The 24,378-nt window shown below is 36.6% G+C and overlaps 1 protein-coding gene and 1 pseudogene across 9 annotated transcripts; one reads left to right on the top strand and one right to left on the bottom strand.

Annotated features, from left to right (window-relative positions):
- The first annotated feature begins 269 nt into the window (after positions 1-269).
- Positions 270-7,036, top strand: LOC126693622 (O-fucosyltransferase 13). 9 transcript variants are annotated; one of them, XM_050389666.1, is made up of 8 exons: positions 275-426; positions 970-1,090; positions 1,576-1,716; positions 2,271-2,350; positions 2,767-2,837; positions 2,944-3,032; positions 5,138-5,359; positions 6,050-7,036. In XM_050389666.1, exons 3-8 carry the CDS (start codon positions 1,589-1,591, stop codon positions 6,780-6,782), a joined length of 1,323 nt encoding a protein of 440 aa, XP_050245623.1. In that variant the 5' UTR covers positions 275-426; positions 970-1,090; positions 1,576-1,588; the 3' UTR covers positions 6,783-7,036. The 9 variants fall into 9 exon arrangements, with proteins under 9 accessions (XP_050245622.1, XP_050245627.1, XP_050245623.1 ...); XM_050389664.1 differs by having other exon boundaries at positions 1,552-1,716; XM_050389665.1 differs by lacking the exon at positions 970-1,090 and having other exon boundaries at positions 270-426; positions 1,552-1,716.
- An 11,161-nt stretch (positions 7,037-18,197) lies between these two features.
- LOC126693621 (glucan endo-1,3-beta-glucosidase, basic isoform-like) lies at positions 18,198-20,729 on the bottom strand (annotated as a pseudogene).
- Between the last annotated feature and the right edge of the window lie 3,649 nt (positions 20,730-24,378).

Raw genomic sequence — 24,378 nt, 5'->3', positions numbered from 1 at the left:
AAAATAAAAAAAAGCATATTCTTATATGTAAAAATCATGTTTAAAATATAAGTATTTTATATATATATATAAAATTTCAAATTTTCTATGTAAACATTTCATTGATAATATAGTATTCCAAAGATATTTGAAAAAAACCAAAAAAATTAAAAATAAATAAAGCTGTGTCATATTTTTTATTATTATAAATAATCTGTTTAGGATCGGGTCTGACTTGACACAGATCCAAACGGGTTGATACTGACCCGGGTTTTACCCAACGCCGGCACCTTTTGAAAACAAACAGAAAAGTTTTCTTTCTGTTCCATTAGGGAGGGACTTATATAATTTGGGGGTTAGGGTTTCTGAAAGTTTCGATTCAATTGCAAAAAAAATTGGAGCTTTTCTCAGATTCGTTGGAGATTCACTTAGATCTACTTCCATAAGGTACTTGAAATCCACATTATTTTGACACTCATTAGATCTCTCATCAGATTTTAAGCTTTTGAAATTCCTGTGCTTTCAATTTCATATACTCGCATTTGAGAGCTAAATCAATTCAATGATATTTATCTTTGATTTCTTTCTTTAATGTTTTTGAATTTCCACAATGGTCACACAAGTGATTTTGGTGCAGATCTGATGCAAGTAATTCAACAAAAACCAATGAATTTAGTATAAAAAAAAAGAAGAAGTAAAATCTGAATTGTGTGTTAGAAAAAAAATATATATATATAAAGAGACCCATTTCACACATTCAATTGTGCTCCTCACTTAAGCACTAATCTTCCTTTTTTTTTTTTTTTGGGTAACTTCTAATGGATGGCATTTATCTTAAGTTGAAGTAATAATGAAAATTTCATGAATGTTATTAATACTTAATATCATTTGGAGTTGGACTACTAAGCCCTTGCTCCTGATCATGTGCATAAATTGCATAGCCCTTCAGGGGTTAATGCCATTGGATTACCTGACAACTGGTTTTGGCAGGTGGGGGCAGTTGCCAGTAAATATTACTAGCTAGAGGAAAGTCCAAAGGGCTCTTATTTAGAAAGGTTCCCTACATTATCAAAAATCAAAAAGCAAAAGAGTTGGAGTAGTAAATCTTCGGGTAAGTTATTGGAATAATACGAGATGGGCATAAATTTCCTGTGTATGGATTGTGTTGTTTTTAAGCTGACCCTATAGAAGGGACTATTTGTGTGTTCGGATTAGCTTTATGCTTATTTTCTGAAAGTGGGCAAAAGTACAGTTTTACCTAGAAAAAAAGAAGGCTTTAAAAAGTTTGACATAAGCAAATAAACTACAAAGCTAATCCAAACGGATACTTTAGTTTTTAGCGCAATTTGGTTTTGTTATGCTTTGTATCATGCTAATTTGATTGTGGTCTCATTGAATGAAGCATCGGCAGGCTTAAAAATAGCATTATTTTCTGAAGCGAAGTTTACAACCAGCATAATTTTGTAGGAACTTTCACACTTGATAGCCTCTATGATCTCTGTGTTCACCGGGACAATTTAATTTTCTGTCTTTTCTTCATAGTAAGTCCATATTTTTTTATATCTAATGCAGGTCTAATGCAAGTTTGAAATTCAGGAAGAAAAATCAAATGGTGGTTTTGTCAGTGAAACCCTTGTTTATTATCCTAGTGGTGTTTCTCTCTCTCGTCCTTGCCATAGTTTTGCTTTTGCCTCCTTCTCCATTTTCCCAGACCGTGCTTTCTTCCAATTTAACACTGTAAGTCTCAAGTTTGGGGATGTTATTTTGTTTTTGGTTTTTTTCTGCTGTGTTTGGTTTCATGGAAAGTGAGGGAAAAAGGAGGAAAAGAAGATTTTCAATGCAGATATATAAATTTTTGTTGTAAACGTTTTTTATTATGCTTGGGTTGTTTAGGAAATAATTACTCCACAACTTTGTGTCTAAGTTTCAGTTTTTATTTTTATTTTTTTTTTAATTTTTTATATATAATTAATTTTTAATAAGTAACTTTATGCTAAGTCAGTTAATTGAATGGACATAATTCTTCCCTTGTTTCTCAGTAACAGATTATTGTCAATTCCTTTTCCTTTTTTTTTTTTTTTTTTTGGGTTCATCTCCTGAGAAAATATGGGGAAAGAAAAGAAATTGGAGTACTAGGATCTTAACATTTCCTTATTAGGTGAGGGAGGTTGTCAATGTTTAGAAATTGATAAGCATGGGTAGGGCATAAGATAAAATAAAAAAATTTAAATCTTTCCACAGTTTTTTTTTTTTTTTTTTTTTTCATCTGATATATGAATTTATGGATGCAGAGGGACATCGGACATATGGAGTGTCCGGAGGATGGTGGAGTGGAGGCCTTGCAAGTGGTGGCTACAAGGACACCTAAGTGGTAAGTGGAGCTTCAATTTTGAATTTCTCTGTCTTTGACAAAAATTTGTGGATCTATCGGATATATATAGGTTTTGGCAGATAGCCTACAAATGAATTTTTTGGGATATAATAATTGTTTGCCAAATATGGAGCATAGTCATTTAAAATTGAAGAGGAAGGAAAGCAGTTTACATGGAGAACTTAATAAGGGTTCTTGGGCCTTCTATAATTGTTTTGTCATGTATATCTTTGAGTTTGGAAAGTCACTGAGGAATGATTTGCAAAATCAAGAATTTTGAACTCTGTAATTATGTTTGGGATGGAAAGAGAATTATGGTTGGTATAGGGTTTCCATTTGGTTTGTGATATTCTGAGTCAATCTTAATTGACGTTCATTGCAGACAATTGCATTGGTTTTTTGTTAAAATGCTGCAGCTTTGCCACTTGAGAATAATGGATATATCCGAGTTGATTGCTATGGTGGGCTCAATCAGATGCGAAGAGATGTGAGTGCTTAAGAGAATTTCGTATTTGCAACTTTGAGATCTAATTTGAAAATTCTCAATTTTATTTCTTTGATAAAAGAAGGTTTATTATTTATAATGACTGCAGTTATGTGATGGTGTTGGTATTGCCCGTTTGTTAAATGCAACCTTGGTTTTGCCAAAGTTTGAAGTGGCTGCATATTGGAATGAATCAAGGTAATTTATGGTTATATTTATCAAGGTTGATGGGATAGCTATGAAATCTGATAGAATTGTTATTTATGTTTCAAGAATTTGTTTGCTGTGAAATTGACTGTATATGAATAAAATGTATTGTTTTATATAATCATATCATAGATAATTTATAGTTTGCCTTTTGTTTTGTTTTGTACAGTTGATAGAATGAATTTAGGGTAAATTATACATTTGGTTCTTGAAATATGGCTTAAGTTGGATTTTGGTCACTCAAAATTTTAAAACGTAATAGGACAGTGAAGTAAGAGATGGTCAACTGATTCCCCATTGCATTTACTCATATAACACCAATCTAAAAGCCACTCATTCTTTTTCCATAAGTTGGAGTTTTTTTGGGTGAGGATGAAATCTGTTGTTGAGTTGTTAGCTTGTTGGCCAAGTTGTTTTTTGTCATCATCGGAATGGTCATTTGTGGATGGAATGGTCATTTGTGGATGGCTGCCCCGCATTGTTTGATTTGGTGTATATGGAGAGAGTAGAACAATCAGAGTTTCGAGGACGCAGAGAGAGCTATGCCTGGTCTAAAATTATTTTTCTTTAGAACTTTGTTGGATTTGGATGTCAGCTTTGCATAGTCAGCCTATATGTTATGTTTTTGACTTGATAGATTCTTGTGATTGGTGTGATTGATTGTTTGGCCCCCAGCTGTATACTCCCTGTATACTCGGGTGACTCTATTCTTTGATATCAATAAGAATTGCATTCCTTATATATATATATATATATATATATAAAACAATTGAAACGTAATAATTTAATATCTGCATCTAACTTTTGTCTATTTTTTACTTTAATGTGTCTCCGAGAGTCTGAATCTTGTCACAACCACCAGCCATAGCCACCTTAGAATGCCTCCAAACTAAAACACCGTTGCACACCCCATAACATTGGTGACTCAGACCCCACCCCTCTTGGCCTTTGCCTCCACCCACCCACAACCGAACACACCATCAGCATGTCCACAAGCTGAGACCCAAAACCACCTAGGCCCATTTTTCACCCAATCCACTCCTTTACACCTCCTTTCATTCACAAGGATTACTTTCCTCTCAAAATTTCTCCAACTTTGAGCTACCAAGACTATCACAAACAAGAACAGGGTAACTTAACAAATATAACAAACTATCTAATACCCACATGACCTTTTGAGCTCCAATTCCAAATTTCCCACTCTTAGATTGGTAATATTTGAAGCACATCCACCAAATCAACAGCCCTTGAATTGGCGGTTTCCAACTCTTGTATCTTGCTAATTTGATTGTGGTCTCATTTTTTATGAGGCATGACAAATCTAAGTGGGTGTCGTTATTTTGGGGTGTTGATGAAGATGATGATGATGAAAGTGGCATAGTGAGAGAAGTGGTGGTGGTAAGGGGTGGCAACTTGGGCTTGCCAACTACGAATTTGGGTTTGGTGATTGGGATATTTGGTTTTTGTGAAGGAACTTTGAAGGGAGGTGAAGGAAAGCAAGTGAATGGTGCCACATCAGATAAATGAAAGCCATCTCAGTATACTGTTAGCCACGTATGCAAAAAATGGATGGGAAATAAATGAAAGAGACTAAATTGTTACCTTTTGAATATCTGAGAGATAAAATCAAGCTTTTTAAATTTAAGGAACTAAAATCAAACTTACTTCAATTTTCAGGGACCAAAAGTAATAATTTACCCAGTATTATATTGTGCATCCCTTTTTTTGGGTACCTAAATAATTTTACTTCTACTTTGACCTTCATAATCATATCAATTGGGCTTCAATTTTAATTTTTAATTAACTCTCAAAGGCTAACAAGATGGTTTGATAAGTTTTTTTCTCATCTATATTCTGATCATGCTCTCATTTCAGCAGTTTAGTCTGATGAACTGTATAGAATAAGCCTTCTTTTATCTTCGATTTGATCTTATAAAATGCTTCTATTTGTATGATATTATGTGTCAATGGCTAAAAGGTTTCCTCAAGCAACAAGAATAATGTTGTTCTTCTTCTTTCATTTTTTATAATCCTTTAAAATTTATCTTCTTTTTACTAAGGCAGTATCCTTTCATAACCGTTTGGTTTCACCTCAGTGGTTTTGCAGATGTATATGATGTTGAATACTTTATTCAACAGATGAATGGGTTTATTAAGGTTGTCAAAGAGTTGCCACCAGAAATTGCATCAAAAGAACCTTTTCGAGTAGACTGTAGCAAACGCAAAGGCCAATTTGATTACATTGAAACTGTTCTTCCATCCTTGCTGGAACATCATTATATTTCAATTACACCAGCAATGAGCCAAAGAAGAGATAGGTATTACCTTGTAGTTCTATATTTCCTGCTTAGTGATGGCACTGGAACCGTATTGTTGTGACTTGTGACTGAGAAATTCATCCCACTCAGAGAAGGTTGATTAATGAGATGTATAATGGCCATTAGTTTTTTTGATATAGAGTTGAAATGTCAAATGCAACATGTGGTCTGGTTTCAACATGTTAATATGAGGCGCTGGCCGCATATCTTAAGATTGGGTCTTGTGGATATACCTGTTTCTTATTTTAGGAAACTTTCATTTAGTGCTGAGAAAGATAAGGTGCTTTGAGGGCCAGAAGCTCAGATGAGTTGAAGTATGTGTTTTTGAAGTTTATATGAGTGGATGTTGTGCCGAATGTCCTCTTCAATTGAGGGGCTCCTAGATTTTATGGACTCCCTGGGCTTATAGCTGTTCTATGTTTTAACCTATGTTGTTTGTTTGATTTTTTTCCCCCATATACACCCTTGTACATGATTTGCGTTATTAATTATTCACTTAAAAAAAAAAAGAAGATAAATTGAAAGTTGACTGAACATCTTTTTTATTCTCATATGAGTTTTGATGTCTAACAAGATTGGTTTAACTTCCATATTTATGTGCTTTAAAAAAATAATAATAGTAATTAAAAAAAAATCCACCATATCTTTGATATTAATGGTATATTGCTGACTACTTTCTTTTTCTTGTAGGTATGCTCTGTATGCAAAAGCTTCCCTTTGTCAAGCTTGTTACAGTGCGTTGCGCCTCACTAGATCCTTGGAGAACAAGGCTTCTGAGCTCTTAGAAGCCATACCCAAACCCTTTCTTTCACTTCACCTTCGATTTGAACCTGACATGGTAGCATACAGCCAATGCGAATACTCAGGTCTTTCTCCATCTTCTGTCAAAGCCATTGAAGCAGCACGAGGAGATAGAAAACCATGGACTGGAGAGTTAGCCCACGTCTGGAGAAAACGGGGAAAATGTCCTCTTACCCCTAATGAGACGGCCTTCATACTTCAATCACTTTCCATTCCAACAGACACAAATATATATTTGGCAGCTGGGGATGGTCTGATGGAAATTGAAGGCTTAACATCTGTCTACACCAATGTAGTTACCAAGTCTAGCCTCCTAAGTGATGAGGATTTCACAAGTATGCACGGGAACACAAAAGCTGCATTGGATTATTATGTGTCTATTAATAGTGATTCTTATGTGGCTACATATTTTGGAAATATGGATAAGATGGTTGCAGCAATGCGAGCTTTTAAGGGCTTGTATAAAACCCTTTTCTTAAGCAGAAGAGCTTTTGCAGAGTTCACTTCCCAAGGTTTTAGTGGGAAAGATCTGATGCAAGCCCTATGGAAGGCTCATCTAGATGATTATGTCATGGGGAGAGGTTCTGCTTTGCCTGACTGCTTTTGTGAGTTCAAATTGTGATTTCAGTTTCATCTTTCTTGCCATATATTGTATTTCTTCATTTTTTGTATGTGATATGACTCTAGAAGCAGATTTTTTGTTAGGTGTTTCTATAATTTAGGGCTTGTAGAATAAAGAGTTTTCCCCTAATATCTTGTTTTTACAAGTTCTAACGTTATTGACTGACTTTAATTATGTATCTCTTGGCCAAAGTTTGGGCATTGCACCTAACCATTCTGTTTTCACTTCTACTAAATAAGTTTCCTTTTGCCACATTCGTAAATTCTTAATCCATCTCTTTACATTACCTATGCATGAATGTGTTTTATTTAAAAACTGCTTTTCAGAATAATCTATGATTAAGATTTCAATTGTGTATTCATTGGTTTTGATGGTTATCATACCCGCAGACCACACTAGAATTATTGAGATTGATTAGATGAATGTTACATTATAAGAATGTTTCTACAAGCAGGCAAAAAGGATTCATTCATCGATCAGTACTAGTATAATTGGTATGCTTGAAGCCTTGAGCATCTTGACTGCAGCTGTCATATGCTTTAGGTTACAAGATTTCCTAAGATCACATTCTCCTTCTTTGAGTGAAATTGCAGATAAAAAGGGACAGTGTAAGTCCATTTTAATGCTTTGGTTCACCTTTGAGCAAGCTTTGATCTGGGGTATACAGGAAAATTTCCACATGTATTCCCGGGAGACAGAATTTTCCTCTATTGCAAGCAGCATTTCTTCTATTGGTTATCACTTGAAATCTTGTATAACTGACTGGTTAATGGACCTTCAAATGTTAGTTTTAGTTTTTGTAATGCCATTCTTCATAAAATGACAAAGATCGCGACCAAAAAGCAGTATAGCATCATGGAGTTGATCCAACACAATTCTCTTCTGAAGTTCCTTGCAACTTGAAATTGAAGTATCATGATGGTATGTTTGAGTAAGTCTTGCTAGCTCAGTTGGTTAAGTGCTCGTCAGTGGGAGAAGGTTCACTAATCTAACATCAACTACATAAGCTCAAGTTTTGAATCCCATTTTGGCATAAGATTCAATATTTATTGAAATTATACTGTTCTATCAATGAAAAGGGTGGAATTTGTCAAAGAAAACTGTCAAGATAAACCAACTGTTTATTATTATTATCATTATTTCTTTTTAAAACTCAACAATTAAAAAAAAAAAAGAAAAAAAAGAAAAGAAGAAAAGAGCACCAACCAACCAGGCCCTTGGGGTTGATGTTGTTGTGTCTAGGAGAATGCTCACAGAGATACCTGCTAAAAATATGAAAATCTGTAGGTATACTGTTCAGTCCACTACCAAAAGTAGAGAATAAGGTTAATATACTGCTCTCTTTTTCAGGGAGAAGTATGTGCTATGTTTTTATGGATGATAATTGAGAAAATTTCTTAGTAACTAGTGAAAACGTTTTTTATAAAAGGTTTCTCTCCTGTAACCCTTTGTTCATATGATGACATTTTGAGCTAACCTGACGAAGAAAATTAAAAATATAATAGATTTTGGCTATTATCAAGAGAGGATGCTATAGGTTGAAACTCTCTCAAAAAAAAAAAAAAAAAAAAAAAATTGACATCTCCATAGTTTTGCACATTGTTTTGGATCCATGTGTTTGCATAGTCTTGGCTTGAAGCAGTGCTTTGAAGCTCTTCATTAGGGACACCAAGCATGAGCTCAATATTGGTGCCTCTAAGGGCTTGGAGAGAACCATACTTTTGGCCATAGAGTCGCATCCTTCTGATGTTATTGTTTGTACATATTTATAACTTCTCCTGGGATAGTAAGTTGTTGCCAAACATTCATAGCAAACACCTATCTTGACAGCTGATTAAAATAGAACATGTCAAATTTTATGTCATGACCATATTTCCATCATATGCTCACAAAGTACATAATAAATCTACAGTCAATAAATACTTGATTCATGTAGTGTTGAAATTTAAGTTTATTTATTATAACATATTAAATTATTAATTCAAAATCAAATAAAGTACATTCTTCATTACATAATATAGCATGTCATTGAGTAAGTTAAAAAATAATCTTAATGAAGAAAAAAAGTAAGGAAAAAGTTTAGCTTTAAAATTGATTGTAACTTAAGGCTACAAACTCACTCAATAAAATAAATATTACAATATATTTTGAAAATCTAACCGTTGAATTGCATGTTCTTTACACTCACAATACACATGTTAAATTTTGTGTCAATCGGATATTATTTACTATATGATCTATAAGCTTATATTTTGTTCATAATTTTAATTTACAAAAACTTACAATTAAAAAAAAATTTTGATGACAAAGTTATTGATCTTTTAATTTTCTTGAAATTTTGCAAGTATGGAAGATATAAGAAAAAGATGTAATCCAATTGTGGATTTGTCAAAATTCACCTCTAATAAAAAAATATTGAGTAAGGTTGTAGCCTAAAGATACAACTAATTTTGTAGCTAAACTTTGCAATTCATATGTGAGTAAAGTAAACAAGGGAAACACATTGTTAATGGAAAATAATAATAAAATGTCATATGTGAGTAAAGTAATAAAAAAGAAATAGGTTTAGTAATAAAAATAATGACTCGTTTATTTACTGAATGCAATTTATTGAAATGTATCGAAATGGATAGAATGAGCCAGAATTTAGGATGGGATTGAATAGAGTGATGATTCATATTAGTTAACTAACTGGAATGAAATTAATAACATTAGTTTAGAGAAATACAATTCTAATAAAAGTTATCATTGTGAAGCTAGTTAGTTTTTACTTTGTCATATATACACTTATGGTTAAATATACATGTCCAGTTAGACTCTAACCTTATGTTTGGATTGAGGGAGATGAGGGGAGAGTAGAGGAGAGGAAAATGGAAGATGACTAGAATATAATAAATTTTAGTATATTCCAGACACTTTCCTCGCTCCCTCCATCTTTCTTTGCTTCAAACATAGTGTAAAAATATCATACTACTCTATAGCTTTTTATGAGATCATTTTTACCAAATTTATAATGCGGACTCAATTATACCAAATTTATGATTGGAGAGACATTTAATATATATTACCCACATATCTGTAATTATCATGCTAAACAAATATCAAGATGATTAAAAATTATTTTCTCTATAAGTTTTTAAAATATCCAAAATCATGGTTTTATTATGCTTTATAAACAAACTAAAAACATGACTAGAATTGGATATTGAATAATTTTTTACTAAAGGTAACATTTAGCATACAATACACAAGTATAAAGAGTACATGTTACCAATTTTTTGGTTTTCTAAGATTATCTTTCATGTCATACATGTTAATTGTTCCAATAGTGCTGCATACACAAATAATTTCACAATTTTTTTTTACAAAATTTGAGATGACAGGTTATGATTAGTATTGTGGGGCCCGACAACAGATGGGCCAGATCCACCTATTCACAGGAATACTTAAGGCCCAGGCCGAAGAGGATAGTAGTCCCAGCCCAATAAACACAAAACACCAATGGGCCATAGAAACCGCCGAGGAGGGTACAGCCCTCGGCTAGCCCAGAGCTACACTAAGGAAAGGGGTAAAAGCGGCATAGGGATAATCTTGTAAGAAATCTAAAATATCTAGGAAAGGCTGCCCAAACTACCTGCCCTAGACGGAGCTTTGCCTCTCACAGAGTCGTGTCTCTTTAGCCTACTCAACCACTCCCAACAACTCAGGTCTTAAACTGATGGGACAAGTGTCAGGCTAGGAAAGTTCGACCCTACACGTGGACGAAGGAAATTGAATGCATGCTAATATAAAAGGAAAATTTGCAACCTAAAAGGGGGGCCTTCCAGAAAGGAGAGGAAAAAGGGGTGAACACCTCTAAATCATGCAGGAAAAACTTAACAAAACCACCGCCGAGTAAACATGACTTAGCCTTTCGACCCCACTCTCTACAAATGATATTGCACGGGTCCATTTACGTGCGAACCCAACCTTACCGTGGTCCAACGCAAATCGTGTCCCTACAATTGGCGCCGTCTGTGGGAAGGCTTGCATGTTAGCTCGAGCGGTGGCGAAGTTGAGCTTCTCTCGAACAAGGGGCTATGAAGGTGCCTATATCACCGGCGACATATTGCTGATACTCCAACATAAGCTCTTGCTAGGGGCTACGTTCCACGTTGTCAACGACATGGACAAGCCTAGGGGCTTCAAACACCAAGCTAGCTCCCCCCACCTTATTTGAGGAGCTAAACCTTCAGAAAACAAACTACTTAAAAAGAATCATACAAGTTTTGGACAGAACCAAGGCCTTGCATGGTCCTCGGACCCAAGCCTCTGGGGAAACCAACTACTTAAAAAGAATCATACAAGTTTTGGACAGAACCAAGGCCTTGCATGGTCCTCGGACCCAAGCCTCTGGGGAAACCAACTACTTAAAAAGAATCATACAAGTTTTGGACAGAACCAAGGCCTTGCATGGTCCTCGGACCCAAGCCTCTGGGGAAACCAACTACTTAAAAGGAATCATACAAGTTTTGGACAGAACCAAGGCCTTGCATGGTCCTCGGACCCAAGCCTCTGGGGAAACCAACTACTTAAAAAGAATCATACAAGTTTTGGACAGAACCAAGGCCTTGCATGGTCCTCGGACCCAAGCCTCTGGGGAAACCAACTACTTAAAAAGAATCATACAAGTTTTGGACAGAACCAAGGCCTTGCATGGTCCTCGGACCCAAGCCTCTGGGGAAACCAACTACTTAAAAAGAATCATACAAGTTTTGGACAGAACCAAGGCCTTGCATGGTCCTCGGACCCAAGCCTCTGGGGAAACCAACTACTTAAAAAGAATCATACAAGTTTTGGACAGAACCAAGGCCTTGCATGGTCCTCGGACCCAAGCCTCTGGGGAAACCAACTACTTAAAAAGAATCATACAAGTTTTGGACAGAACCAAGGCCTTGCATGGTCCTCGGACCCAAGCCTCTGGGGAAACCAACTACTTAAAAAGAATCATACAAGTTTTGGACAGAACCAAGGCCTTGCATGGTCCTCGGACCCAAGCCTCTGGGGAAACCAACTACTTAAAAAGAATCATACAAGTTTTGGACAGAACCAAGGCCTTGCATGGTCCTCGGACTCAAGCCTCTGGGGAAACCAACTACTTAAAAAGAAGAATACAAGTTTTGGACAGAACCAAGGCCTTGCATGGTCCTCGGACCCAAGCCTCTGGGGAAACCAACTACTTAAAGGGAAGCATACAAGTCTCGGACCCTCAACACCAAAAGGGCCGATATGAAATGGAGTAACATGTTTCTAAAAACATAATCAAAGTCGCTCGATGCTCAGTCACCCCCTTCAATGAATTATTTGGAGTTCATCGTTTCTCGGACAGCATTCCCGCACATATCACGGGACGTTCAACCGATACCTAGGTTAGTTTCCTGAATTTAACTTATTATCAATTATTATTATGCTTGGTAGTATAGGTAAGTTAGAACGAATTAGAACGAGTTGAATCGTGTTTCAAGGGGCTCCTGCCCTAAGTAGCGCTGAGAGAAAGCACATACGGGGAGTACACTCATTTACGAGGTGATGTGCCAAAAGAACCATACCCAAAAACAAGTATATAAACTGCTATTTTTATTACGATGAAGAAATAGTACATCGTGCAATGAAAAGCTGGAATCAGCCTACGTCAAAGCTTACTACATGAGTACTACATAAGCAAGAAAAAGAAAAATACAAGAAAGCTGTAGAAAGCCGAGGAGGTATGTCGGAGGAAAGGTTGGCTACAGCTCCGAGACCTTATTCTTCCCCCGCACCCTTACCTGCCCATAACTCAGGCAGCCAAAAAGACCCAACTTGAACCTGACACCGTTGAAGAAAAGGTGCAGGGAGTTGAAGGTGATGGGGCTTTCTCTAAATATACACCTGCCGCAAAGCAGAGGCGCTGATGGAGGAAAACCCTTCTTCTGCCATACCAAAGTGTTGGCATGAACAGAGACTGCTTCGGATTTTGGCTAAAAGAGGGAGAGACGCCGTTCTCCCTCGGTGGAGATGGAAAACTCTCCTGAACTTGTGCTTCCTGTGTCCATACCTTACTGTTATAAGCCTCATGAAGACACGGCGCTTCTGCGGCGGAGACATTTCTTTCTTCCCAACCCTCACTTTCAACATGTAATGCCAAGAAGGGAGAACTCCGAATATGGAAGCTGTGATGTGGGAGAAAATCTGAAGGATTTGTGCGTATATAAAGCAACTTTCTCTCCTTCCCATTTATTGGAAAAGACAAGGTGATGGCAGTCAACTCATGTGGCTTCCCAAGAAACGCTACAGACAAAACAGTCTTGGCTCAACTTCCAACATCAACTGCAACCACAAGATTAAAGAGCCTCGTAAAGGTGCACCTCGGTCCCCGTGACATCAGAGAGTACCACGTGGCCAGAAGTTGTAGAAATATCTCTTAAATCAGGGGCTAGGTGGATTCGTGGCCCCGGGCCCGCTTTGGGTAAGGGCCCAGGTACTTTGGCCGACGCCGAGCAATGACCATGGCCGAGAACAACCACTGTTAAGCACCTCGGGAAATGCTCAAAGGAAAGGAAAATTTGAACTCAAAGTCTCGGACAGAACCTAAGGCTTGCATGGTCCTCGGACTCAAGCTAAAAGGGAAAACCAAGTGCTAATGCGGACATTGGTCTCGGACAGAACCTAAGGCTCGCATGGTCCTCGGACTCAAGCTAAAAGGGAAAACCAAGTACTAATGCGGACATTGGTCTCGGACAGAACCTAAGGCTTGCATGGTCCTCGGGCTCAAACTAAAAGGAAAAATCAAGTACATAAGATAAAACGCATAAGTCCTGAACAAAACCCAGGTTTTGCAAAGTCCTCGGACTCAGGCTGCCCGGGAAATCAACTGCCCAAATGAAGAAACTTCTCGGCTTAAATACTGGAAAAGGTTAAGGCTCGCGTATCATCGAGATGGCAGAACAACCTAATGATCGTCAACTTAAAGAGGCCATTCATCCGGTGGGTAACACGTCCTCGGATAGCTACTTCTTATATCTAATCGGAGCATTTAATACCCATCACGGCTAATTTTAAGATAAGTCTCATTCCACACTGGTCGGATTGCTACGTTGAATAATTATTTTATTAAAGTCATCGTGGCATCTTTTTATCAACGATTACTTTGGCCTTATTTATTATTAATTGAAATGCTATACTATTATGCCGAGCAGCGCATTCACATTTGTTAAAGTATATAAACAAGACATACGAAATAGAGTAACAATCACTTTTATTAATATGAAAAATTGTTACAACCTACAAGGAAGGGCTTAAATGAGCCAATACAAAAAATGAACTGCTAAAACAGTAACAACATCTGTAACACAAATAATTAAACCATCAGGTGTCTTCTGAATTCGCCTTCAAAGTCTTTCTGAAATCTATGCCTCAGTACTGTTCACATCAGGAGAAGATCCTTATACAAAAATAATGAAGGACAAGGAAGAAGAATTGGAACACATGGAAGCACTTCAGCAAGCTCTTGTTGCTGAAAAAAGTAAGGGAAAAAGAAGATGGAAGACATGAGCGGGAAGGAGGAGAAGAAGAGGGAAGCAATGAAAAGAAAGTAAAAGGAGCAAAAGAGGGAAAAGGGGAGCCATATTAGGTATGCTCATGAGAGAGCAGATGGAGATGACAAGGGAGGTTTTTGACTCGGCCACACCGGAAATAGGATGTGACGAGCCCCTGCTTCGGATTTTGGCTAAAAGAATGGGGAGACAAACCTTGAGTCTCCACCACCCTTGCCCCGACCGAGCCATCTCAAGTTTCGTTAAGGTATGGTGTTTCTGGGAAAGGAGGGATTCATTCATGGTTGATCACTATGGGGGACGTGTTATCGACTGAGGAATAACCAGAGGGAAGAAGTGGATTCTGAGAAGGGTCTAAGGGATTCGCATATGAGAGAATCACCTTCTTATCTTCTCTCTTTATATAGGGAAAAAGACGAGGGTACGTGACACGCTCCGATCCTCTAAGAAATCTGCTAGTAAATGCAAAACCGTTTCGTTTCTCCAAGCTATCCATAACCGCTAGATTTAAGAGGCCTCGTAAAAGGAAGACATTAAAAGCGCACTACGGCTAACCAAACGGAATAAACGCATCACGCGTAAGTCAAGGGAAATACCTCGTAGACCGGCGCATTCCTTGGGGAGGTGAAAAGTCGCAGACGTTGATTAAGGTCCGAACATAATGAGCCGCAATAGAGTCTCGGTATCATCAAAACCCACCTTTCCAACCGAGGAGTTGGATAGCAGGGTTTTGAGGGGCTATTGTGGGGCCCGACAACAGATGGGCCAGATCCACCTATTCACAGGAATACTTAAGGCCCAGGCCGAAGAGGATAGTAGTCCCAGCCCAATAAACACAAAACACCAATGGGCCATAGAAACCGCCGAGGAGGGTACAGCCCTCGGCTAGCCCAGAGCTACACTAAGGAAAGGGGTAAAAGCGGCATAGGGATAATCTTGTAAGAAATCTAAAATATCTAGGAAAGGCTGCCCAAACTACCTGCCCTAGACGGAGCTTTGCCTCTCACAGAGTCGTGTCTCTTTAGCCTACTCAACCACTCCCAACAACTCAGGTCTTAAACTGATGGGACAAGTGTCAGGCTAGGAAAGTTCGACCCTACACGTGGACGAAGGAAATTGAATGCATGCTAATATAAAAGGAAAATTTGCAACCTAAAAGGGGGGCCTTCCAGAAAGGAGAGGAAAAAGGGGTGAACACCTCTAAATCATGCAGGAAAAACTTAACAAAACCACCGCCGAGTAAACATGACTTAGCCTTTCGACCCCACTCTCTACAAATGATATTGCACGGGTCCATTTACGTGCGAACCCAACCTTACCGTGGTCCAACGCAAATCGTGTCCCTACAAGTATAATTTCATATAGAAACATAATTAGCATTACTTTATTATATATAATCGTTACCTATCACCTAAGTTATTGTGAAATTTCTACACTTATCGAAATTGTTCAAGCAATACATGAAATATGTATGGTTTATGAGAATTTATAAATTGATCTTATAGAGGTTTTACTTTGTAAAACGGTCCAGGGACAACTTTTGCCACAACTCTTGAGTGGTTGATTGTAGTGGTGGAGAAAAGGTGGTGGATTTATTACCACTTATAGTTGACCACACATTAAGTTGTGGCAAATAGTGTGTTTCCGGAAGAATTATTTACTTCAACTAGTTTTGATTTGGAAGCCTAATGTATAACGTGCAAAGGAGTGAGAGAGAGGGAGAGAGAAAGAGGGACCTATTATGTCTAGGCTAGCCATCAGCATCACAAACATTAGCATTAAGGACATCGTTGAAGGGTTGTTCCCAGTTGAATAAGACTTAGCCATTGACAAAAAAGTAGAAGAGAAGTGTAGACTAAGAGCTTGGATTGAAACCAATTATGCTTCCAACACTATTTTTATAGAGAGAGATGCTTTTGCTTGAGATTGAGGCTTTTGAGTGACTATAGCTAGTTAAGCACTCCATGGAAATGGATTGTTTAATAGTTATATGCCACCACAATTTAACCCGTCAAGCACTCCATGGAAATTAAGTAACACAAAATTTTCTATGGCAACCAAGTGCATCACTTAAAGCTCGTCTAACTAGTTGTTATTTTGGACTTTGTCTTTCCTCTAAAAATGTTAGGCTTCTCTACCTTGCGATTTGAGAATGTTTACATATTGAAATGACCTATCTCATCATAACTGGTTGCCTTTCTACGAGGTCATTATGGGTAACAGAAGCTCTAATATTAGGCTGCGTTTGTTTCGGCTGTAAAGGAAATCGGAAAAATATTTTACACCTTTGAGGGTGTTTGGGTATGCATGAAAATTCGGTCAAACTGAAACAGTTGACCATAAAATAGAGTCCCTAACTCTGTAAAACTAACTCCATAGTTATTTTACCTTCAATGAATTTCTTGCCTCACTCAGAACTCAACAACCCGAAGAGAGAGAGAGAGAGAGAGAGAGAGAGAGAGAGAGAGCACCAGAGGAATCGAACTGCCGTGCAAGCTTTGGTCGCCATGCAAGCTCCGTCCATCATCCGCCATCGGCCGTGCAAGCTCCGTCCACCATCTGCCGTCCGTTGTGCAAGCTGCATCCACCGTCCCTCTTCTCTTCCTCCCTCGTTCTCTCTCTTTCCCTCTGACCAACCAAGGCCGAATCTTCAATTGCATGTCACCGATCTACAACCCACCACCCACCCCCGCCGTTGCTACCATTGATCTCGTTGCCCAAAGCCCCAAGCACAATACCGTTTCTCATGATCTTGCCACTGCTGTTACCCATCTCTTTCTCTCAAGCCATCTCTCTCCACCTCTCTCACAATTGGTGTTCTGTCTGAGGAAGAGGGCCAATTTTTTTTGTTCTGATCTCCACTCCACCCCCAAACCCACCTGATCTGGCCACTGCCATCCTCCATCCACTCCAATCTCTCTCTTTCCCAATCTATCTCTCTTTCCCTCAATCTCTCACTCTTTCTTCCTCCTCTCACCGAGTAAATCATGTATATGTTGTGAATAAATGTTTTTATTTTTATTTTTGGTTGTGTTAAGTGTATATTTTGAAATTTTCTGTTATAAAATTTGTTTGGAAGCTGAGAAAATGGCTGAGAAAATGTGAAAAATTTGTAGGAAAATAGCATTTTCAGAATGTTACCAAACACCAAAAATCGTGTTCCGGACTATTTTCCATTGCAGAACCAAACACCCGGATTTCATTTTCCTTACGGGAATTCATTTTCCTCTGCATTCATTTTATACTCGGAATTTGATTTACATAGAGCCAAACACAGCCTTAGTTCTTGTGTGATAGGATTTTAAATTTACAATAGTTACTCTATGGTGATTGTTCATTCTCATCAAGTCAAGAAGCCAACAAGTTTCTTTTTAGCATAGGAAGAATTCCTGATCCCTTAAACAATAATAAGAGATTTTACTAATTGAGCTAATTGTTGGAATTCACATATCACTAACATTTTGATTTCGAGATTTTCAATTTGCATACGCTATGATAATAACTAACGTACACAAATAGTTCATCTTATGTTATGAAAAATACTTATAACTCTAGCCCCAACCAAAATAAAAAATAAAAAAACACTCGTCAATCCAACAAGCTCTGAAGTAATATTTTGTAGATATTCAATACATCAATGAAACATGCCTAAACATTACATTAGAGATAAATGATTCTTAATAATATTACATCAGAGATATTGCACTCTTTTATTTGTTGTCTGCAAGGTGATTACTTCTTATTTCTTGCGAGTTAGCAAAAACTCTTACTTATTATAATAATAATTGTTATGCACCATATTAAGTTGCTCTTATTCCTTGATGCACATAATAAAGCCCTCTTCTTAATTGAAATTGACTTGGAACTTAGGCTGTTTGTTTGGAGAAAAGAGCCCCTAGTGTTTCTCTAAATCTGAATTCTCTTGTTGTTCTCATCAAACATGGCAAACACGTAAGTTTCAGAAGGCCTTCCGGGTTTCTTTGGTGTCCCTCCCTTCACATGTTGAACCAATTTGGTAATGTAAGTTCTTTCATTATCAAGGGATGTTGTTGTTCCACTAGCTGAAGGCCAACCACTCTTTGATATAACAATCACCAATGATCCCCCTTTGGCCTTTTCTAAAGCTGAGTAAACAGTCAAGAATGGCATTGAAAAGGTTGCGATAACTTAGTGGGGGATCATTCACAACAGGTGAAGGAGCTGTGAAAAGAGCATAGTCAAGACGAATGTCTTTGGTGTTACCAGTGTAACTAAAATATGGGTACAAGTTAACTAGTAATGGGGACCCATTTTTCACTAAGAAGCTAATGACTGGATCAAGAATTCGCCTATAATCGGCTCTGAATGAGCCTTTAGATGGAGGGAAAGAATCTGATGAAAGGACTCTAGTGTCAATGGCAGTGGAAACTTTGATTTTGTTCCCTAGTTTAGCCCAGCCCCAAAAATTGCGTTTTGAATGTTTTGCATGGCGGGGACAAGGAATTGTGCAAATGAACCTGGAATTACTTCGTTTCCAATTGCAATGTATTTGAATCTGATATTTCCAAATTTTTTCACATTGTTTTGGACCCAAGCATTTGCATTGTTTTGGTTTGAAGCAATCTCTTGAAGCTTCTCATTTGGAAGGCCTAGCATGAGTTCAATATTGGAGCCTCCAAGGGCTCAGAGAGCATCTTGGTTTGGATCATAGAGCCTCATTCTTTGGATGTTATTTTGTATATAGAGAGCTACAACTTCTGTTGGTCGTGGTAGGTTGTTACCATGCATTCCATAACAAACACCAACTTGGGCACCTGCATTAGATTAGACAATAAGTTAATGGTTTTACATGCATATATATGCTTATGCAATTTATCTCATTCGGGGACTCAGGGCAGGAATGTTATAAATATATTGAAAGTGGAAGATTCATTGGGTTTGTAGGCTGACATAATATAATAATATATTAAAAGTGAAAGATTCATTGGATAATAATAATGGTGTTAGAGATATTACATGTAAGACTTACAAACTGACGTGTTACCAATTATAAAAAATAATAATTCAAATATTCTTTCATTAAGTTGTTAAAATCCACCAATCACATTAATATGTAAATTAATTATAATAAAATATGGACTAGCTTAGCATTTTCTGCAAGATTTACTATATATTAATTAAGTAATAATGGAAATTTTCATTTGTTCAGCTAATTGTTGCCACTTGCCACTACTATGAATTGGCTATTTTTTCATCTAACTTCCCAGTTGAAACCACAAGGAATAACTAGAATTCAACGGAAAGAAAGGAGAAAAATATTTTTGAAATTCTTATTCACGAAATTCTGACCTGAATTTTTGTTTATATATTATATGCCTATTTAAAGGCTTAAGAAAACTTACTTTTCAAGTAATATGATAATATTAAAAAACTAACAAATGATAAACATTAAACCCCATATGTTGTCCTATATCACTATGTAAAATGTCCTAGTTCTACACATGATTTTATTGGACTCCCCTCTCCCTTCTTTCTCATCCCGTTATTTTGAGAGACTGAGAGAGAGGGAGAGCCAAAAAACCAAACAAAACAAATGAAGAAAGGTCCCCCCCACCCCAACCACAACACACACACACACACACACACACAGAGCTAAATACAACTAATGGGGTAGTTCTTAATTTAAATGCTTAGAATGCTAGTTGTGGCTCATTTAAGAGAAGTAATTTGGTGACTTCCTTTTATTAGGTGCCCACTCTAAAGACAACTATAGAGTGGCTCTTAATTAAATGCTATTACTACATCCCAGGCTACTTTTGGTGAGCATGCAACGTGACCGTGCTTCAATTCCAAAAATGGCATGACGACCAAGACAGATTTGTGGAGATTGGACTAAGTTTGGTTCAATCAAACTTAGCTCAAAGAAAAATCTATTGCCTAGAGGGCAACATTAATTGATTTAGGAGCCCTTTAACATTGGTGGTTTCTACTTTCTACTCATATAGTTCCAGGGATAGTACTATTTGGTGTCTTAGTAAGTGTACTGTTCCGTACATCCTTTCACAACAACATGGAACCCACATGTACATGTGGGTGCAAGAGGCCAGGCAGTACACTGTGGGTGTGTGACAATATCATAGCTCCTAACCTTGGGTTAATTAAGACACAAAAGCATTTGATTTGGGCTGTAAAAGACTTTAAAATCATGTATCAATATGTGAGAGAGAGAGAGAGAGAGAGAGAGAGAGAGAGAGAGAGAGAGAGAGCTGTTGTGCCTAGGGTAGCCATTAGCAGCCCAAACACCAGCATTATTGTGGAAATCATGGAAGGGCTTTTACCAGCATAACCGGATTTAGCCATTGAGAAAACTATATATGGAAGGAATAGGAAACAAAAAGCTAAGATAGCCAACTATGCCTTATACCATTGTTTAGCTGCCCTTTTATAGAGTGAGAGATATAGATGGATGCTTGTACTATATATATATATATATATATATATATATATTTTTGAGTGACTATATCCACATTCTACATTTTTGCTGGTCAAGCACTCTACGTGAACAAGTTGTAGACGAACCAACTTGCATCATTCAAGGCACATCTAACTGCTCAATATTTGTGGAAATTTCTCCCCATGCCTTTGAATCGTCTTTAATTTTTCAATGTCCCACCTTGTTTGGTTTTATTTGAAACAACCAATCTTATTGGTTGCCTTCCTACAGAAATTTACATGTTTATGTGAAGGATGCATAGGGCTTTCCAATTTGATGATATTTGAAATTGATTCATTAAATTTTATGGTTCAGATTAAATATTATAAATCTAAAGGTATATCTATTATGGTGTGAAAATTGTACACTGTTAAATTCAAGAAATAAAATCTTAACGGTGAAATATACTTTCTCTATTTACATGAAAGTATATCAAATAAATAGAGGTGATCTTGTTCTTACGTTTTACATCAATGCAACATTTAATGGATGGATTGTGTCTTTCATTTCTACAATTAATCATTTTCCAATTTTATTTGTATCACATGCAAAGTCTGGATCACTTGTAGTGCTATTAGATGTAAAAGAACATTGTTTCTACATAAACTTATTGTTATCAAGGGAGTACTTCTCTCATAGAAGTGAATAATTGACCATTCGTCAATTGGCACACCTCCGACATTCCTAATAGCAACATTTAGGATCTAGGTTCCCACCCCTTCCCCAACTTAATTTAACAAAAGAATAGTAATGCCTTGTTAGTAAGTGGGAAAGCAAAGAGAGGGGAAGAACGGATAAGAACCTTGTCAAGATAATTGTTTAAATGAGTAGAAAATAAGTGGGAAAGCAAAGAGAGTGGATACTAATTTCCCCCAGGTCCACTATAGGCCAACTAAAGACATATGGGCCAAAAACCAAATAGTAATTAGATTTAATTAATATGCATTATGAAAAAATTTCATTGACCTTCCTTGAGGTTGTTATTATTATTATTATTGTAAGGTCACAATTTGGTTCCTAAGTCCAAAAGGTAAAAGGATTTAGGCCTAAAGAGTCCAATACAATGAATTTATAGAGAGTGAGTTAGAAAACTAGGTTTTAATGAGTTAGGTAACAATTATAAAGGATCCAGATGACAAGAAAGTAAAGATAGATTGGTTTTATCTAAAGAAAATCGTTCTTGGCACAATTCGAGGAGATCAATTCTTGTATATATCTCTCGAATTTGATTACAGGCACAGTTCTTGTTGCTATAGTGTTTTTCTCTCAATTTTTCGATCCCTTTCCCTTTGGGTCTTCTTTTTATTTTATACTATTTTCCTTTCTTTCATCTCCACCTTCCAAGTGTAGATTAGATCGTTGGTGTTGATCCTTGTCCCATCAACACCTTCCTGAAGTCTTTGGGAGTAGCTGTAAAGCTAAAAATTACTGTTCAGATATCACTTCCTCATTAATGCGGCTAGAGAGTTAGTTACAAAGCATTCAATGCGGTGGCAACAGTTTTCTCTTAGATATTTTATGGCTTCTTTCTGTCTTGTGCTTTCATGATGTGTATCCTTATCAATAGAATCTCCTGGAACGTCACCCCATATGGTAGACCACATCTTCGGAACTCTGCTTGGCTAAGTCAAGGAGGCATTCCTCCTCGGACCACCTTCCTGGACTTTTATGACCAAACCTCACCTCTTCATTCACTAACACGGGCTCCCATGACAGCATTAACCCGTCCTCAGACTATTAACTGTCCTTGGATTGGGCCCCCGACCCAACATATATATATATATATATATATACTACTGGGTCTATCACGCCTACAATTATTATTATTATTATACTCACATTTACTCTAATTTTGAATAAGACACTCACTTCCCTTAAATTACAAACTATTTACATTGACCTCCCTAGATAATTGAATTTTTTTTTTTTTTTAAATCTCAAATTTCCTATTAGAAGGGGTATGCAAGTGGAGGGTAAAATATAAAATATAAGATTTTTAAACTCTTTTTCAGTTATTGAGTGAAAGTTAGTACAAATGGTTGACATTTTTAGAGGAGATGAATATTTTATTCTAAACTAGAAGAGAGGTAAATGTTAGAACGGAAAACTTAAAAGGAAATCTTTGCAATTTTTCTTATATAATATTCGAATTTTGAGTATCCAAATTAAATCAATGACTGAGCCTTTCATACATTACCATCAAACAGATATATATTCTCTATACTGTGTTATCTCAAGTTCTAACTCTCGTTTTTCTTCCCTTTAAAAAAAAAAAAAATCTCCCATTTTTCTTGCATCAACTAATATTAAAAAAAAGAAAGTGAGAAATATATACATATTATTTTCATATTATGGTAGTATAGTCAAATTATTTTTCCTTTCATTTTTCTTCTCTATCAAACAAATAAATGTCATATTCATTCGACATTCTTTCACTTTTGCATTCTTCCTATCCAATATTTAAGATAAAATAACAATCTCTTTTTTCTTCTTCAGTTTTATATCCATCCTACTTTTGTGCAGTCCCCCCATCAAATTATAGGAGAAAACTTGAAAGTAACAGAGCTATATATGATTAATCTTTGATTTTGGCAGGTTTAAACACAAGAAGAATCAGAGAAAAGCATTATTCCATATCCTACAATTTGGTACTTCAAGTTTCTGTCAGTCAGCTAGACGATGAAACGAGTCTTTCTACAAAAGATAATTAAACAATCTCTGTCCCACAAGGTCTTTTGGCTTGGATTCATAGCGTACATGTCATGTAATTACTGATGGGGATTTTAGGTTGTAATATTTGCTTTCACAAAGATAAAGCTAAAATGTGTCACTAATGTAACAATCTCTGTCCCACAAGGTCTTGGCTTGGATTCGAAGCGTACATGTCATATAACTACTGAAGGGGATTTTAGGTTGTAATATTTGCTTTCACAAAGATAAAGCTAAAATATGTCACTAATGTCATAATATAATAATATATTAAAAGTGAAAGATTCATTGGATAATAATAGTCATGTTAGAGATATTACACGAAACTGACGCGTTGCCAATTATAAAAAATAATAATTCAAATATTCTTTCATTAAGTTGCTAAAATCCACCAATCACATTAATGTGAAATTTATTGTAATAAAAATATGGACTAGCTTAGCATTTTCAGCAAGATATACTATATGATTAAGTAATCCTAGAAATTTTCATTTGTTCAGCTAATTGTTGCCACTTGCCACAACCATGAAATTCTGACCTGAATTTTTGTTTACATATTATACGCCTATTTTAAAGGCTTAAGAAAACTTATTTTTCAAGTAATATGATTATATTTTGACTAGCAGACCCTGGAAAACACCTAGAATCAAGAAAATAAAATCTTCAGTACTAAGAGATAATTATATAAAAATTAAAAAACTAACAAATGATAAACATTAAACCCCATATGTTGTCCTATATCACTTGGTAAAAAGTCCTAGTTCTACACATGATTTTACTGGACTCCCCTCTCCCTTCTTTCTCATCCCATTATTTTGAGAGAGAGAGAGAGAGAGAGAGAGAG

The sequence above is a fragment of the Quercus robur genome, chromosome 7 (genome assembly GCF_932294415.1).
Source record: "Quercus robur chromosome 7, dhQueRobu3.1, whole genome shotgun sequence".
In the NCBI taxonomy this organism is placed as follows: domain Eukaryota; kingdom Viridiplantae; phylum Streptophyta; class Magnoliopsida; order Fagales; family Fagaceae; genus Quercus; species Quercus robur.
Note: the sequence above shows the minus strand (reverse complement) of the source record. Positions and strands in the feature narration are given on the sequence as shown.

Coding starts and splice junctions, on each gene's coding strand:
- LOC126693622 (XM_050389665.1), top strand. CDS start 1,589: ATGGTGGTTTTGTCAGTGAAACCCTTGTTTATTATCCTAGTGGTGTTT. Junction 1,717..2,270: donor CTTTCTTCCAATTTAACACT/GTAAGTCTCAAG, acceptor TTATGGATGCAG/AGGGACATCGGACATATGGA. Junction 2,838..2,943: donor TCAATCAGATGCGAAGAGAT/GTGAGTGCTTAA, acceptor TAATGACTGCAG/TTATGTGATGGTGTTGGTAT.